Source organism: Nuphar pumila, chromosome 10 (assembly GCF_984573655.1).
Source record: "Nuphar pumila chromosome 10, dmNupPumi1.hap1.1, whole genome shotgun sequence".
NCBI lineage: Eukaryota > Viridiplantae > Streptophyta > Magnoliopsida > Nymphaeales > Nymphaeaceae > Nuphar > Nuphar pumila.
The window spans coordinates 94,859,066-94,873,814 of NC_143258.1; the positions used below are offsets into that span (position 1 = coordinate 94,859,066).

The following is a 14,749-nucleotide window of genomic DNA, read 5'->3' on the forward strand; positions in this document are numbered from 1 at the left end:
AGAAGAGAGAGAGAAAGAGGGAGAGAGCAAAATAAGACAAGGGGAAGTGAAAGGGGGGTTTTATAGCCCCTCTTGGCCTCTCTAATGCCTATGGTAAGTCTTTCTACCTTCTAATTTTTAATTGGATTTCAATTTTATTACTTTTCTTTTTTATTTATTTTATTTCCTATTTTCATTGGCAAGGTAACCCACCTCCTTGGACTAATTTTTCATATGAGAGTCCATGTTATATAGACTCCCTCCCATGTAAGAGAGCCCACGCTAAGGACGCCCCATACGGAGTACATGCTTAAAAACTTGCCTAACTAAAAACTAGCCTAACTATCTAAAGTTGTATAATTATTTCGCCAAAGCTCCAATTAAAAAATGATTGACTTATCAAGTTCATAAAGAATCCTAGGTAGATTAATATCTTAGAAAGTAGAAGACATGCAAAGTAGAATGGGCTTACCTGAAGGGCGTCCTACCCTTAGACCTCTATTCAAACTATTAAATCCAATTAAGTTTCAATTTTTCATTCCACTAAAAAACCATTTAAATTTTGAGTCTAATTTATATTCAATTGAACCCATGTTTTCATCCAAATCTAAATTATTTCTAAATCTAATTTAGATAATGTGAAATTAAAATCCAAATTACGCTCAAATTCCCATTTCAGGTTGAACTAACTTCAAATTAAATTCAATTGAAATTCAAATTCAAATTACAATACACATTAAATTCTAATTCAAATGTATATTTAAATAAAACTAAACCCCGAATTGAGACATAAATTCATATTTATTTATTTTAATAAATACAAAAAAAATTCACAGGTATTACAGATGAAATCCCCTAATCAGACCAATCAAATCTGGGTCTGAACCAGTGCCTGTACCTTAAAATCAGGTCTGGGTTTGGACTCACACGGGTCCAAACCAGATCCAACCCGTTAACACCCCTTATTTTAAGTTGGATCACCTCAATTCCTATTTCCTGGCATCCAATACGCAGTCTTGTGAATCTACAACTTATTTTTGTAGGGAGAATTCCTGCCTCTGTTCTTCATTTCTTTAGTTACCACCCAGTTTGATTTTAATCAAATTTCTTGATTTGACATGCATGGTCGAGGGGAGGGACTCAGACACATACATCACATTCTTACATACATATCCATGGTTAGCTGTATGGGCACAGTTTCCAGAAGAACTATATAAATATACATTGAAAAAATGAGATGCCCGTGATCTAAAAGATGATCCCACCAAACACGACCTATGGATCACGACTATGGTGTTAGATGTGAGAAAAAATACAAAACAGAACTATGATTTTGAAGGGGGGAACAAGAAAGTGAGCGGAACTCAAAATGAGAACTGAACATATTAGGCCCCATTTTCTGGTTATGCCCCAAAGTTTGAAGTTTTTTTTTATGATAGATCTGGACTGTTAGATGTGTTTTGCATGCTAGATTTAGTGGGAATCGATACTTGGATCATGTTAAATCTCATGTACTATTATCTTCAAACAGGTGTCATATTTTCCATTAATATAGGTAAATATATTAACATATGATTTATGAAATTATTTTTTTTACAATTTTTTCTTTTTTTGCAAGAGAATCATTTTTATCATATTTCATTCACTCAAGTGTGAATCCAACTGTTTGGACTGTGTCCGACTCGATTGGCTGAGGCGATGATGTCCGCAAACACATCTAGTCCATGTACTTGACACACCGATAATTTTAGCGGAGGAACTTCTCCACAGACAACTACTGGAGAAAAAGTCGCAAGGGGTGTGACGGGGATAAGTTTTGACGTGTTCAATAGCGTGTGGGACCCACGCTAAATGGGGACAAAATATCTCTGCAGATACTTTTGTCAATACTATCAAACATGGTCTAATAGGCTAATGACTTTTATGGCCGAGCAGTCTCGATTGATAGGGATGCAAACGGCTATCTTGGATTTTTGGCTGTTCCGACCCGGTTTGGAGTGGAACGGGGGGCCCACCCTGCCTCGCCCCATTTGGGTCTGGGATGAAGGTTAAAATCAAAAGATGTGTGGGGATGGAGGCGGAGATGGACTTATGCTTTCTCGGGACTCAGCTCGCTCCGCCTCGCCCCATTCCCGATCTCCGTTAGTAAAATAACTAAAATACCTTTAGGATATGTTTGATGGCTTGTCCAGGGTTGGACGAAATGAACAAAAGAGATGGAACTGAGCATTGGTTATTCCAAGTCCAAGGTTTGTTTCAGATGCCATGTTCCAAATGTCAGCTGTTTGATGATGAAGTACTCAGAGGCTATGTTACAAATTGCAACATAAATTGCAAAAAGTTACAGGCTCAGAGCGGGTTCATAATCTAGCAATGTTTTGACAGGAATGGGCACAAGTTTAGACTTAAAAGAGTAAACTTCACCTTCAATTGATGAATATTTATGATACAAAATAGTATATATAAAAAACTAACACAAAAATAAGTTCATAAAAACCACAAATCCCTGTATAAGTTCATAAAAATGACAAAAATAATACATTTATCAATGAAAGTCATCCAAAACTAACAGAGTCTATCAAAAATCATGTTATCAAACAACCAACAGAAGACAAACTTGCCACTTCTGTGGTTGCTGATAAACTCTGATTCTGAATGCCTCGTAAAAAATCATGACCAAGAAATGATTAACAAACAATTTAGATGGGATAATTCCAAAAGCCCACCTGAAAATGAAGCCACAGACAACCAGACTTGAAATAATAACACAATGAGCATGAATAATATCCACAAAATTCCTGCCACAAGAACCAGTCTTATGAAATTCTTCTTCCAAACAGGCTTCAATGGAGATTCTTTATAGAGCTAATCAAGAAGAAAATACAAAAAGAAAGAAGATCATCAAAGAAATTAGAAAAAAAACCTTGATTAAACAAAAAGAAAAAAAAGAAAAAAGAACGAACAAGAGAAGAAGAATAAGAAGAATAATAAGAAGAAGAAGAGGAAGGGGGCCAAGCAGCTTCGCCTTCACCGGCTGCTGGCGCCCCTTCGCCGAGAGAGAGCGCTCCACCCCTCCGGTTGCTGCATAGGAGAGAGATAGTTTTAACTTTTAATAGAGAGGGTCGGCTGCCCCCGCTGCCGAAGGGATGCCCCCTCTTGGCGCTGGAGGCGATGGTGCAGTGACCCGCTGCTCCAGCGGAGCGCTTGCACACACACACACAGAGATGCATAGACGGGCACGACGCGCCCATCAATGCATTTTTTTTTCGTCCCCTCCATTCCTGATCTTTTTGTAACAAGGGGGAGGTGTATGGAAATTACAAACATTTATGGACACGACGGACGCACGGAACGCCATCCGCCGCATCCAACGTTTGTCCAATTTGGTTGTTCCTAGCGGGATTTTTGTCTGAATCCTGCTGGGAACGGCGTATCAAACATGCCCTCATGACAGTGAACCGAAGAGAAATGAGGTCAAGCTCTGCCTCGCCTCGTTTGGACCGAGAATGCAGGACATAAAATGGGGATGGAGGTTAAAATCAAAACCGGTGCAAAGACGAAGGCATGGTGAGGAGGAAGCAGATCAGGTCATGCTGAAAATGAGTGTTTTTGCTCATGCGGACATCGTGGTCGTCTGTTTGCATTTTGGATGAATGCCACATGGTTTTGTTGACTTTTGAGCCTTTTAAAATGCAAATCGGATGGCCACGATGTCAGCATGAGCGAAAACGCTCATTTTCAGCATGACCTGATCTGCTTCCTGGTGAGGAGGGCAGATTTTTGGGATGGGGCAGGGGTGGAGAATAACATATATATATATATTGGCTAAGGGAAAAGTTGTCATATTCCTTTTTAGTTTTTGATAAGCTAAGGGAAAAGTTGGATCTCAATATTGGCTGCTGTGCAACTAGGATGGACGTGAATCCCTTCCAACCCTGGTGCAATCCTCTACTTATAAAACCCCTGAAGTCCACCGTGCCCGCTGGCATTTCTCCCAGCTTCTGTCTTACTGCAAAGCATGCGGACACTGAGTATCGACCTCATGATGTCCTTCAATATGGGAACCACACTTCTGGAGAAAAAGTCGCAAGGGGCTTGACGGGGAGAAGTTTTGACGTGTTCAATAGCGTGTGGGACCCACGCCAAATGGGGACAAAATATCTCTGCAGATATTTTTGTCAATGCTATCAAAACACGGTCTAATAGGCTAATGACTTTTATGGCCGAGCAGTCTCGATTGATAGGGATGCAAACGGCTCTCTATGATTTTTGGCAGTTCTGACTCGGTTCGGAGTGGACCGGGGGGGGGCCCATTTGGATCGGAGATGAAGGTTAAAATCAAAACCTGTGGGGGGATGGAGGCGGGGATGGACTTATGCTTTCTTCCAACCCGGCTCGCTCCGCGCCCCCCCCCCCCATTCCCCATCTCCCAAAGTAAAAAAACTAAAATACCTTTAAGGATGGCAGTGGACAAGAAAGAAATGAGGTCCCGCTCTGCCTAGCCCCGTTTGGACCGGGGATGGAGGACATGAAACGGGGATGGAGGCGGTGATGGAGGGCAGATTTTTGGGATGGGGCGGGGGTGGAGACCTTATCCGCCGCCTCTGCCCTGGTCCACTGCCATCCCTACACTATTTATCGACACCCAAGACTCTTGGGTGTGATGATATACGCCATTAATGAGACGGGGTGACCAATCTGAACATGGGGACACACATGACCACGAAAGTCTACGACCCCAACTGAACTAATGTTCAAAACAAAAATGAAGATCACCACTCAAAGGCTGGTAAATCTTTCTTGAATAATAAAATGATATGAAATGACTTATTGTTTAAAACATCAATAATAGCAAGTGATTACTGGAAAAATATTGGTCATCTTCATGGCTCATCGGTTTCAAACCACCTATTTATTTAAAAACTCAGAGAAAGATTATTTTGACCAAATCAGACCTTAATATATAGGGGTGTAAGTGGGTCAGGTATACCCGACCTGACCTGACATCCCAAACCGATTATGTTCGACCCCACCCAGTTTTAGTGGATCCATGGGTTCGGGTTGGATCCAAAATATAGACCCGTAATGAAAACATGTCGGATTTTGAGTATTACATTACAAATAAGGACCCAAACCTGTTTGGACCCGACTCCCTTTTTGTACCTTACCCGAATGGTCCACCATATTCTAAAACTGAACATACCCAACCCCCGGTTATGTGCTCAAACCCATTTTATTCTTGAACCGACCCGAACCCACTTTGTACTCGAACCAACCTGAACCCAAACCAATTATGTACCAAAACCTGTTTTATAAATGGTAATACTAGTAAATAACAACAATTAGTAAATGTTATGTTATAGAATCAATTAAATATTTAAAAAATGTTGATAAACTTACAATTAATATGCATTACCCTTTAGTGATCAAAACTTTAGTTCATTTTTTTTCTAGATACTTCCTATTGCCCTTCTGACATGGAAAGTATTGAGTCGAAAGTCAATCTCAATTCTAAAAAATAATACTCAAGAATTCATTGAATTTGCTACATTTTGATTGATGTTTTTTTATTTCAATTTGAAATGGGTCGATGGTATGGAAATATTTTTTTATATTTAATTTTTGACATTATTTAGAATAATTAATAAACTTCTCATTTGTTAGCATATAATCTTCTTAATAAATAGTTTCTTTTGGAATGGCAAGTTGGGTTACGCAGACCCACCCGTTGTATAATCATACCATCAGGATTTGAACGTGCAATGTCCCACGGTAACGTGTATTACTTGCTCCTAACGTACAAGTGGAGCCCATTAAATTACATATTTTTTTAAGTGCCTTTAACTAGTGGAATCCGCAAAGGATCAGGTGTCGGTGACCGCAGTCGGGATGACCCAGTTCTCGGCAAAGGTACCTCGTCATAAAAAACAATTAGGTCTAGAATACCGATCATATCAAGACCCAAGCTATAAAAGCCGAACCGACCCGGGTTTACTCTTTTTAGTAATACCCAGACCCGAACCCAACTCGAATCAAAACAAACTAATACATACCCGAACCCATTAACCCATATAGGTCCATAATTTCTAGCTGTAACCGAACCCAAATTAGATTGGTCGAGTTTGGGTCATAATTTTAGACCTGACCCAAACATGAATCGAACCTATTCAGCATGATCGAAATAGTAGAATCCAGGATCATATTTTTTAATGTACAGGCACACTTTTTTTGGGAGTTCAAAGTAAGACACTGATTTTTCAACCCTTAGAAACTGACATACAAGTTAGAAAGAAGAGCCAAGGGCAGGTTTTTACATCACATCTGAAGGTCGGATATGCAAAAAATTAGAAAAAACTAAATATTTTATTTTTCCATTAGGGTGTTCGAACCCACGAGAGTAGAAATTAAACATTACCCTAATGATTAATTTTGATCTTTTAGGCTATCAATTTACAAGGGTTGGAAAAAATAAAAACATCAGTACCGTTTGAAACAATCTTTGCCCATGCCATGATCAATGATACAGATGGAGCCATATTTTAGGTGTATTTGCACCATAGTTACAAAGAAACAAAATGAATACGTGAAACAATTGTGAGGCGGATTCGGAGTGTTAAAAAGTAGTACCAAGCGCAGAGGTGAATCATCTTCCCTGGGTTGGAAAGGATTCATCTTCGACGAATCGCAGCAATCAGTGTCAATGCCCCCAACCATGAGTTGGCACAACAAATCATTGCTATAGAAATAAATTCTCTTCTTCTTGCTCTGCATCTCTTCCTTCTATGCATCTGCTTCCTCAAGCTCCTCATGTTCCACTAGTTGAACTTGTTGATGGATAGTCGGGCATTGGGCTGCAAGATGCCCGACACCATCATAACGAGAACACTTTTGATCATTTTCAGTCGTCCGTGAGTTGGTGAGAAATCTCCAAATCTTCAGCCCGGGGTGGTTGCTTGGTGTTCTTTTAGTTGGTGGCCTTAGTATTGTCATGATCCTGTTCCCCGAATTGGAAAAGAGTCATTGGACTGACTAGATGAAGACACCCAAGAATCTTGCTTTGACTTTAACTTCTCCACATTTAAGGCATACTGATATACCCGAGATAATGTCAAAGCCGGTATACAGATAAAATTATCAGAAATAACATGCTAGCAACTCACGCAGGGAAGAAACGATTGGGTAGACTAAATTTGAAATGAGTCCATGGCATGTGAAACATTCCGGTTCTGTTTTAAAGAACGCCGAAATATAGTTGGACACCTGCTGCATGGCTCTCAGCTTCTTGAATCTGGCTTTGCAGACTGAGTTCATGAAACTCACTGACATAGAGCCTTGTCTAAGCTGGAGGCACGCCTGTAAGTCTGCTGAGCGTAGTTGGAGGGTACAAATTTGGCGTACATTTCCTGCTTAATCTCATCCTAAGTTTGCACCCCTATCTATTCCAGGGTTCTGATCACGAGTCTTCTGTAAATTGTTATGCATATGACCGAACTAAAGCCAATCCACCCAACCGGGTGACTGTTAAGAGAACCCTCTGATGCTCAGGGACCTGGTGGAGATAAAAAAAACTCTCAACTGCCTCGGACCATTCATGAAAAGTGTCTGCATCAAATCGTACCAGTGAACTCAGCAAGCTCCATCTTGATGTCATAAGTCTCTACACGCTTAGGGATGGAGGCTGATGAGGCCTATGTGTATTTCAAGATATTTCCAACATTTTCTCACAATTTTTCAACAATGTTAAGTGAATTTTGGCATTTCACATCAACAATAGACGTTTTTTGAGCAATTTTTCATTTTGTGCACTGATAACATTTTGTCACAAGTGGATATTACGATAGGGTTTGACGTTAGGGATGACTGGATCATGTTCCATTGATCTTCTGCATTGTTATCAGGGAACAAAGATGTGTTGGTCACACCTTGTCACCCCCTGAAAAAAAAAACAGTAAATAACTAGCAAGCATCGGATCTATGGAACCTTGGTTGTCAATCCATCTTTTCTGTTGAATGGCATAAAAGTTCATCTTTTCTGATGAATGACATAAAAGGAACCGACCCATTGTTTATTGTTCACTAGACAATCAAACATCCCTATTGTTATCCAATAAATCCCTTAAGATTTAGTATTTAATTGAGACACATGTTAAGTCTTTTGGTAATTCAAACTACTCTGCTTCTATGAAGGCAAAATATGCCAATGGTTTTTCAAGAACGTGAACTCTATAACGACTTCTGCATTACAAGATCATAAAAAATTACAAACATTGCCCCCATACAGGTGGCATGGACTGCATAGAGCGTGTTCAACAAAATGGGAGATGTCATTAGCTCAATTCTTCTTCACTACTTGTGAGAGAGCTTAAACTGTTAGTACAGATAACCGCTTGAACTCCTTTATGCAATATCTTGAATCCAAAAATTTAAAAAAAAGGAAGCTCTTGTAATTTTTTTCCAATCATTCTGATATAATTGAAGAGTCAAAACCATTGTTTATAAGTTCTGCTTGAGTTGCAGGGAAGAAACGATTGGGTGGCACTTCCAAATCTGCAAAGTCACTTTCGAACATGCTAACAACTCTTTTCATGGATGGTCTATCAGTCGGATTCCACTGTATGCACCATAAAGCTATAGTGGTTATCTTCCTAATAATTTCCTCATCTCCTTCTCCAATAACATCATCTTTAATTTCTCTATTATGGTAAAGGCGATCATAAATCCACCGAGGAAAATAGACATCACTTGAGTTGCTACCACTGCAACCAACTTTCTCCTTCAATCCGACCATCGCTATTAATAGCATCCCAAAACTATACACATCTGATTTATGTGAGACATGTCTAGAGTTTCCATAGAATACCTCTGGTGCAATATAACCAACTGTACCTTTGCCTTCTGTAATGGAAACAATGCTTTGGTCTTTACAGTACAATTTTGCTAGCCCAAAATCAGAAATTTTTGGTGTAAAATCATTGTCCAGTAGAATGTTATGGGGCTTGATGTCAAAATGAATGATTCTTTGATCACATCCTTGGTGCAGATATTCAATTCCTCGGGCGATGCTTAGGGCTATGTTGTACAACTTCTCCCAAACTAAGCGATCATGTTGTGTGGTTTTATTAGTGCAAATGAATTTCTCAAGTGAACCATTTGGCATATATTCATATATAAGAGCCCTTTGAGATCCTTCAACGCAGAAGCCAAGAAGGTGAACAATGTTAACATGGTGGATCCTGCCAATAGTAGCCACCTCATTGATAAACTCTTCACCTTCATTATGTGATTTTGTCAATAGTTTTACTGCCACAGCAGTGCCATTAGGCAGCTTTCCCTTGAATACACTTCCATAACCACCTTGCCCAAGCTTCCGCTCAAATTTGTTTGTCATTCTCTTTATTTCACTGTAAGTGTATCTAGTGGCTGTCAGCGATTTGTAATCACTCAAGAACCTTTCGAGTTTGGCAGTTGTCAGAGATTTGTAACTTCGATGGAAAGTAGATCGAACACAGAAACAAACTGCACATGTTGTCAGTAAGCAGCCAGCAACTGCACCCAGAACACCTGTGCAAGTAAAAGCATATGGTTATACTATCGATAGGAAATTAAAGTCAATATTTGAAATTTGGCTTGGTGACCATTTGGATTAAGGTAGCAAAATGCCAGCCTAGCTACTAGCACTAGGTCATTAACTTCGTAGATGCCCATGAATCATTTAATCTGTACCTAATTAATAAAATAATAAATTCAATATTGAAGTCTATCGAATTTTTTTACTGCTCCATTTGTTTGCTTTTCCCTAGTTGGCAATTTCAGCCTGATCTGGCATCCCACTGGATCCAAGTTGCAAAGACCAGTTGATAGCAGGCAAGCTGGGGAAAAGTGGTTGACAAAGAGTCTTCCCTGTTCTTGTTTGCAAGTCAACTTAGTTGATGGAATTGATGAGCTTGGACACACCGCCTTAGGGATAGGTTTTTGGGGTTTAAGTTTAATGAATTAGTGTAATGCCTTCCATCTTTAGTATTTTAGAATGAGACCTAGCATTTTCACTATTATGCCTCCATCAAAGATCAATAGTAAAACAGTTTACCTGCTACGAGTTTCAATCGTGACCTTCGTTTTCCTGAAAAAAATGGAAGAAAACAGTTAAAATATTGCACAATTTTTTAAAATAACAATAAGAGTGAACCAAATACTAAAATTGCAGCAAACTGCTATTGTTTATGCATCAATAGTACTGTCTTCTTTTGATTTTCATGCGTGTGGTGGCCTTACTATTTAATCCTATTTCCAGGTTGCACTTTGATTACCATGAGAGAGCCTAAAGAAAATATATACAGATGAGATTGAGACATCAGAGAAATGCAAGAAAAGACTCGTATTAAATTGGCTTCTTTCAGGTGTATGATCATGTAAAGACTCATATTAAATTGTAAAGGGTCGGGGTCTGCCTAACGCTTGCCAATCCAAAAAAATAAAAATAAAATTTCAAAGCCGCACCATATCTACAATTTTCTAAATCCGCCAAGGTCTCTCTGTCACCCGAAGAAACCACACCTGGTATGAAGACCTGGCCACAATGGCTCATCCTGTTATACCTACGGTCGTTGTGCCGGCAGCGTAAAACTCCAAAGCTAAGACTCCTGCCCCCTGGAGCCTATGCTACAGTTGCTACTTATTGGCTTGCGCAGAAGAGCGACGCCCAGGGGAATCGAACCTTGACTGCCCATATCTAGCAGCGAAGGTCCCACCCCCACCACGCCAACCCCTCTTGGAGGTATGCTTTCTACATCTGGATATGAGAATTTTGGAGAACCTTGACTGCCCGTATTAGCAAAGCACTTTTTTTTTTGCCACATCTAACATGGTAGATGTCGCTACATGTCTGTTTTAGTGAGAACCAGCTTTTGGATTGCCTAAAATCCGACTTGTACACCGGTTTTTTCGGTGATCCAAAAATCAATAACCTAGATACTTTCTCAGATCAAACAAACATGAATTTTCATTAAAAAAAAACATGATCCAGTGGTGAATTCCTACTAAACCGACCATGCTGAAGCATCTATCAGGTAAGATTTAATCAAAATGACTTGCATCATAAGATTTCAACTAGATTTGTACCTACAATCGATTGTAATGAATATATACCTTCTTAGAGATATAAAGGATATAAATGGGCGCAGCCTAATTGGATTCCGAGTCAGATTTGGAGATGGATAGAGAAAGACGCCATCAAACTCAGACGCGTCCAAATATGATCTAATCCAATCAAGACTTACATGTAATTAAAGTTGTATCTGGTCACGTTCTTTGTCAGATTCGGGTTCAAACCCGGGCTCGGATCTAAAATGACAAACAAACTAGAACAGACTCAGTTAAGTAGTCGGATCTGCTTCTCCTCTCCGAATCAGGCTAAACAGGCTCGTGTTTAAAGAGGAACTCCGAAATCCCTCAAGGAATTCAAACTCCTATTACCTCCGAATTCCAAGCGAAAATTATCGAAGCGGAAACGGAGTTCCAAATTTAAATATCTCCAATCAAATGAATTTCCCAATCCCCTCCTCACTCACACAATCAAATTCCCAAGGGAGTTGTTGCAGGCAGGGAAACGAAACCAGCTCAAAAAAAAAAAAAAAACAAGAAAAAGAAGAAGGAAGAAGAAGCCCATATCTGATTTAAGTAACGCCCAGGAACAAAAGAGAGAAGCCATATACCTGGATTAGGAGCAGGGGATGCGGCGTTGCAGTCTCGATCGTGAGCGCCATTCTTGCAGAAGCAAACGAAGCCCCGGCCTTGACCGGTGACGCTGTAGCCGCAGAACACTTTGGACGCCTCACAGTCGTAGCACTGGTCTGCGTTGCCCCAATCCAAAATGAACCCTCCCTTCACCACCGAGGGGAAGCTGCCGGGCTGCTCGCTGTTATGTTGCTTTCCCATGGCATCGTTGTAGGGAACCACCACAGACCGAACGCAGGCCGAGAGCCAAGCCGAGCCAATGGAAGTTTTGACGGGCACAACGTAGGAATTCTTGTTAGGTGGGGAAGCCAAACAGGTTATGGGAAGACTACTAGTATCATCGCTCCAAGAAGGCGGTGGTAAGTAGCCGGAGGAGGGAGGTGAGGGGATGGGGTAGGAGGAGCAGTTGAGGAGGAAGGTTAAGTTGATGTTCCCGGGGTCGAAATGGAGAGTGGAGGTGGCGTTAAGGGTGACATTGCGACGCGGTGCGGGGCAATCATGAGCGTCGATCTCTGTGTCGACGAGAGAGAGCTGCTTGGTGCCGTAGCTGATGTTCTTCACCACGTACTTGTCGCTGGAGAGGGTGAAGATGGACGTATTGGTGGTGTGGTTGCAGTAGATTCCGAAGTCTTGGTACCCACAGAAGAAGGGTTGCTCCTCTGAGTAGGCGTTTGTAAGGTAGAAAGGGTACTTGATCTGGATGCCCCCACACTCAGATTCCCTGCAGTAATCAGAGAGTGAGGCAGAGGAGGCGCTGCACAAGTAGAGGAGGATGAGGAGGAGGAGGAGGTGAGTGGGAGGCATGGTAGGCACAGTGTGTTTGTTTCTTTCCTCATGAGCAAAGGGTGTGGAAAGGAGGAGGAGGATAGTTTTGAGATGGTGGTGTTCCAAGGGGATTGCAAGAGTGAGAAAGAGAAGGAATCATAAAGACCATTGACTTGCAGTTAGAAAAACAGTTCAGAAGCTTCACTTGTCAAGGCCAATCTAAATGCAAGTTTCCCCCGATGCAAGCGACATATTGATCGGGTCATTTGCTTTTTCTTTTATTTCTCCATTCCAATCTTTTTTACCTATACTTATGGGAGTTTAAACCGCCAACAAAGCTTTTAATAACATTACTGACCATCATAACTCAAACGTTCTCCGCGAATTTTTCATTCTTAAAATACCGAAAGAGCAGAAAAAATCCATTTATTACGTGTCATTTAGCATATTTCATTTCTCACCTACCATTATATATAGGTGCTAAATGAGTTTTTAAAGTTTTTCATTTTATTTTTTTTATTCTGGCCATACAGATGTGATCCATGTACTTGATTTCAGCACTTGAAGTGTGAGAGTTTGATATATGTGGGTTTTTATAAGGTTCAAAAAATCAATGGTCCAAAATCTTTGTAAATTTTTGAGGCTCCAAATATCATTTTTTCATCAAAAACACATAATCCACGTGTGGAAAATTAACCATGCCCAACACATTTAAGGGGTCCAAACTAAAAAAAAAACACTGAAAGAGAAGAAAAACCCATTTAGCATGTATCATTTTGCATATTTTATTTAGCACCGAGCCATTACTCTCTCTCTCTCTCTCTCTCTATATATATATATATATATATATATGAAAATTGGTAGTTGCTCACTTGTTAGGTGCTCAAACAAAAGTCATTCACATTGAGGGTCCAACACATGGTGTGGTGGATCATCAATGTCTTTTTTGCACAAAAACTTTTATTAACGCTAAAATAACTTTGTTATAAGTCTAAGCGAACACTTTTAAACTTTTAAAGGCACTATGCACAAAAAAGATGTTGAGCGTCCATAACGCCGCACAATGGACGCTCGGTGTGAGTGGCCTTCATTTGAGCACCTAACGAGTGAGCAGCTAAGCATATATATATATATATATATATATATATATATATATATATATATATATATATATATATATATATATATATATATATATATATATATATATAAAGAGAGATAATTGAACATATTAGGCCTCATTTCTCGTTCTACCCCATGGTTTTGAAGTGTTTTATGATAAATCTAAACTATTAGATGTGTTCAACATGCTCGATTTAGTGAGAATCTACTTTTGGATCATGATTTTTTTGATGAAAAAACATGTTTTGATGAGCCATGAAAAATTGGCACCCTCATAGCCTTTGATATTGCATCACCAAAAAAGCTTGTATACATGTCATATTCTCGTGATCCAAAAGTTGGTTACCACTAAACAAAATCTATAGATCACATCTATGATGTTAGATGTGAAAAAATATAAAAAAATGCAATTTTGAGAGGGCAGAAAGTGGGCAAGACCAACGTATTACTCTATAAATATCTATATATATTAGGCCCCATTTGGCGTTCTGCCTCATAGGTTTTAAGTTCTTTATGATGGATATGAGCCTTTAGATGTGTTTAGCGTGCTCGATTTAGTGGGAATTGACTCTTGGATCATGTTTTTTTGATGAAAAAACATGTTTTCCCAAGCCGAGCACCTTCATAGCCATCGATTTTGGATTGTCAAAAAAATTTGTATACAGGTCAGAAGATTCTGACTATCCAAAAGCCAATTCCTACTAAACAAAACCCATAGATCACATCTAGGGGCCACCTAACGGAAAAAATACCTGAGGAACACATTACTTTATATATATATATATATATTTGCTGGTGCATAATGAGTTTTTGTGATTGTGTTTTTCGTGGACCTCTGCCTCCTTGGGCTCCGGTTCATGTTAATCAAGACAAGTTGAACTTATGTAAAATGCTCAAGTTATTTACCAGCAGGAGATGTGACCATTGGAATAGAGAAAGCAGCAGGGGAGTTGGCCGGTGGAGTAGAGGAAGGTGTAAAAGAAATCGACATCGGAGATTGTGCGATGCCTGATGGAGGCCTCTTGCCAATGGGCGATGGTGGCAAGGAGGCAGCAGACACAACATTGACGACAATCTTCTCCCTGGAGGCATAGAGCTGGCCTCTGCTGCTGATGAAGTAGTAGGTCGCCAAGGCGTTGAGGATCACGGT

The 14,749-nt window shown here is 40.0% G+C and overlaps 1 protein-coding gene across 1 annotated transcript; it reads right to left on the reverse strand.

Annotated features, from left to right (window-relative positions):
* Positions 1 to 8,200: 8,200 nt before the first annotated feature.
* Positions 8,201 to 12,592, reverse strand: LOC149827437 (rust resistance kinase Lr10-like). The gene is made up of 3 exons (XM_090020317.1): positions 11,691 to 12,592; positions 10,067 to 10,099; positions 8,201 to 9,540 (listed from the first exon to the last, which is right to left on the reverse strand). Exons 1-3 carry the CDS (start codon positions 12,514 to 12,516, stop codon positions 8,438 to 8,440), a joined length of 1,962 nt encoding a protein of 653 aa, XP_089876443.1. The 5' UTR covers positions 12,517 to 12,592; the 3' UTR covers positions 8,201 to 8,437.
* Between the last annotated feature and the right edge of the window lie 2,157 nt (positions 12,593 to 14,749).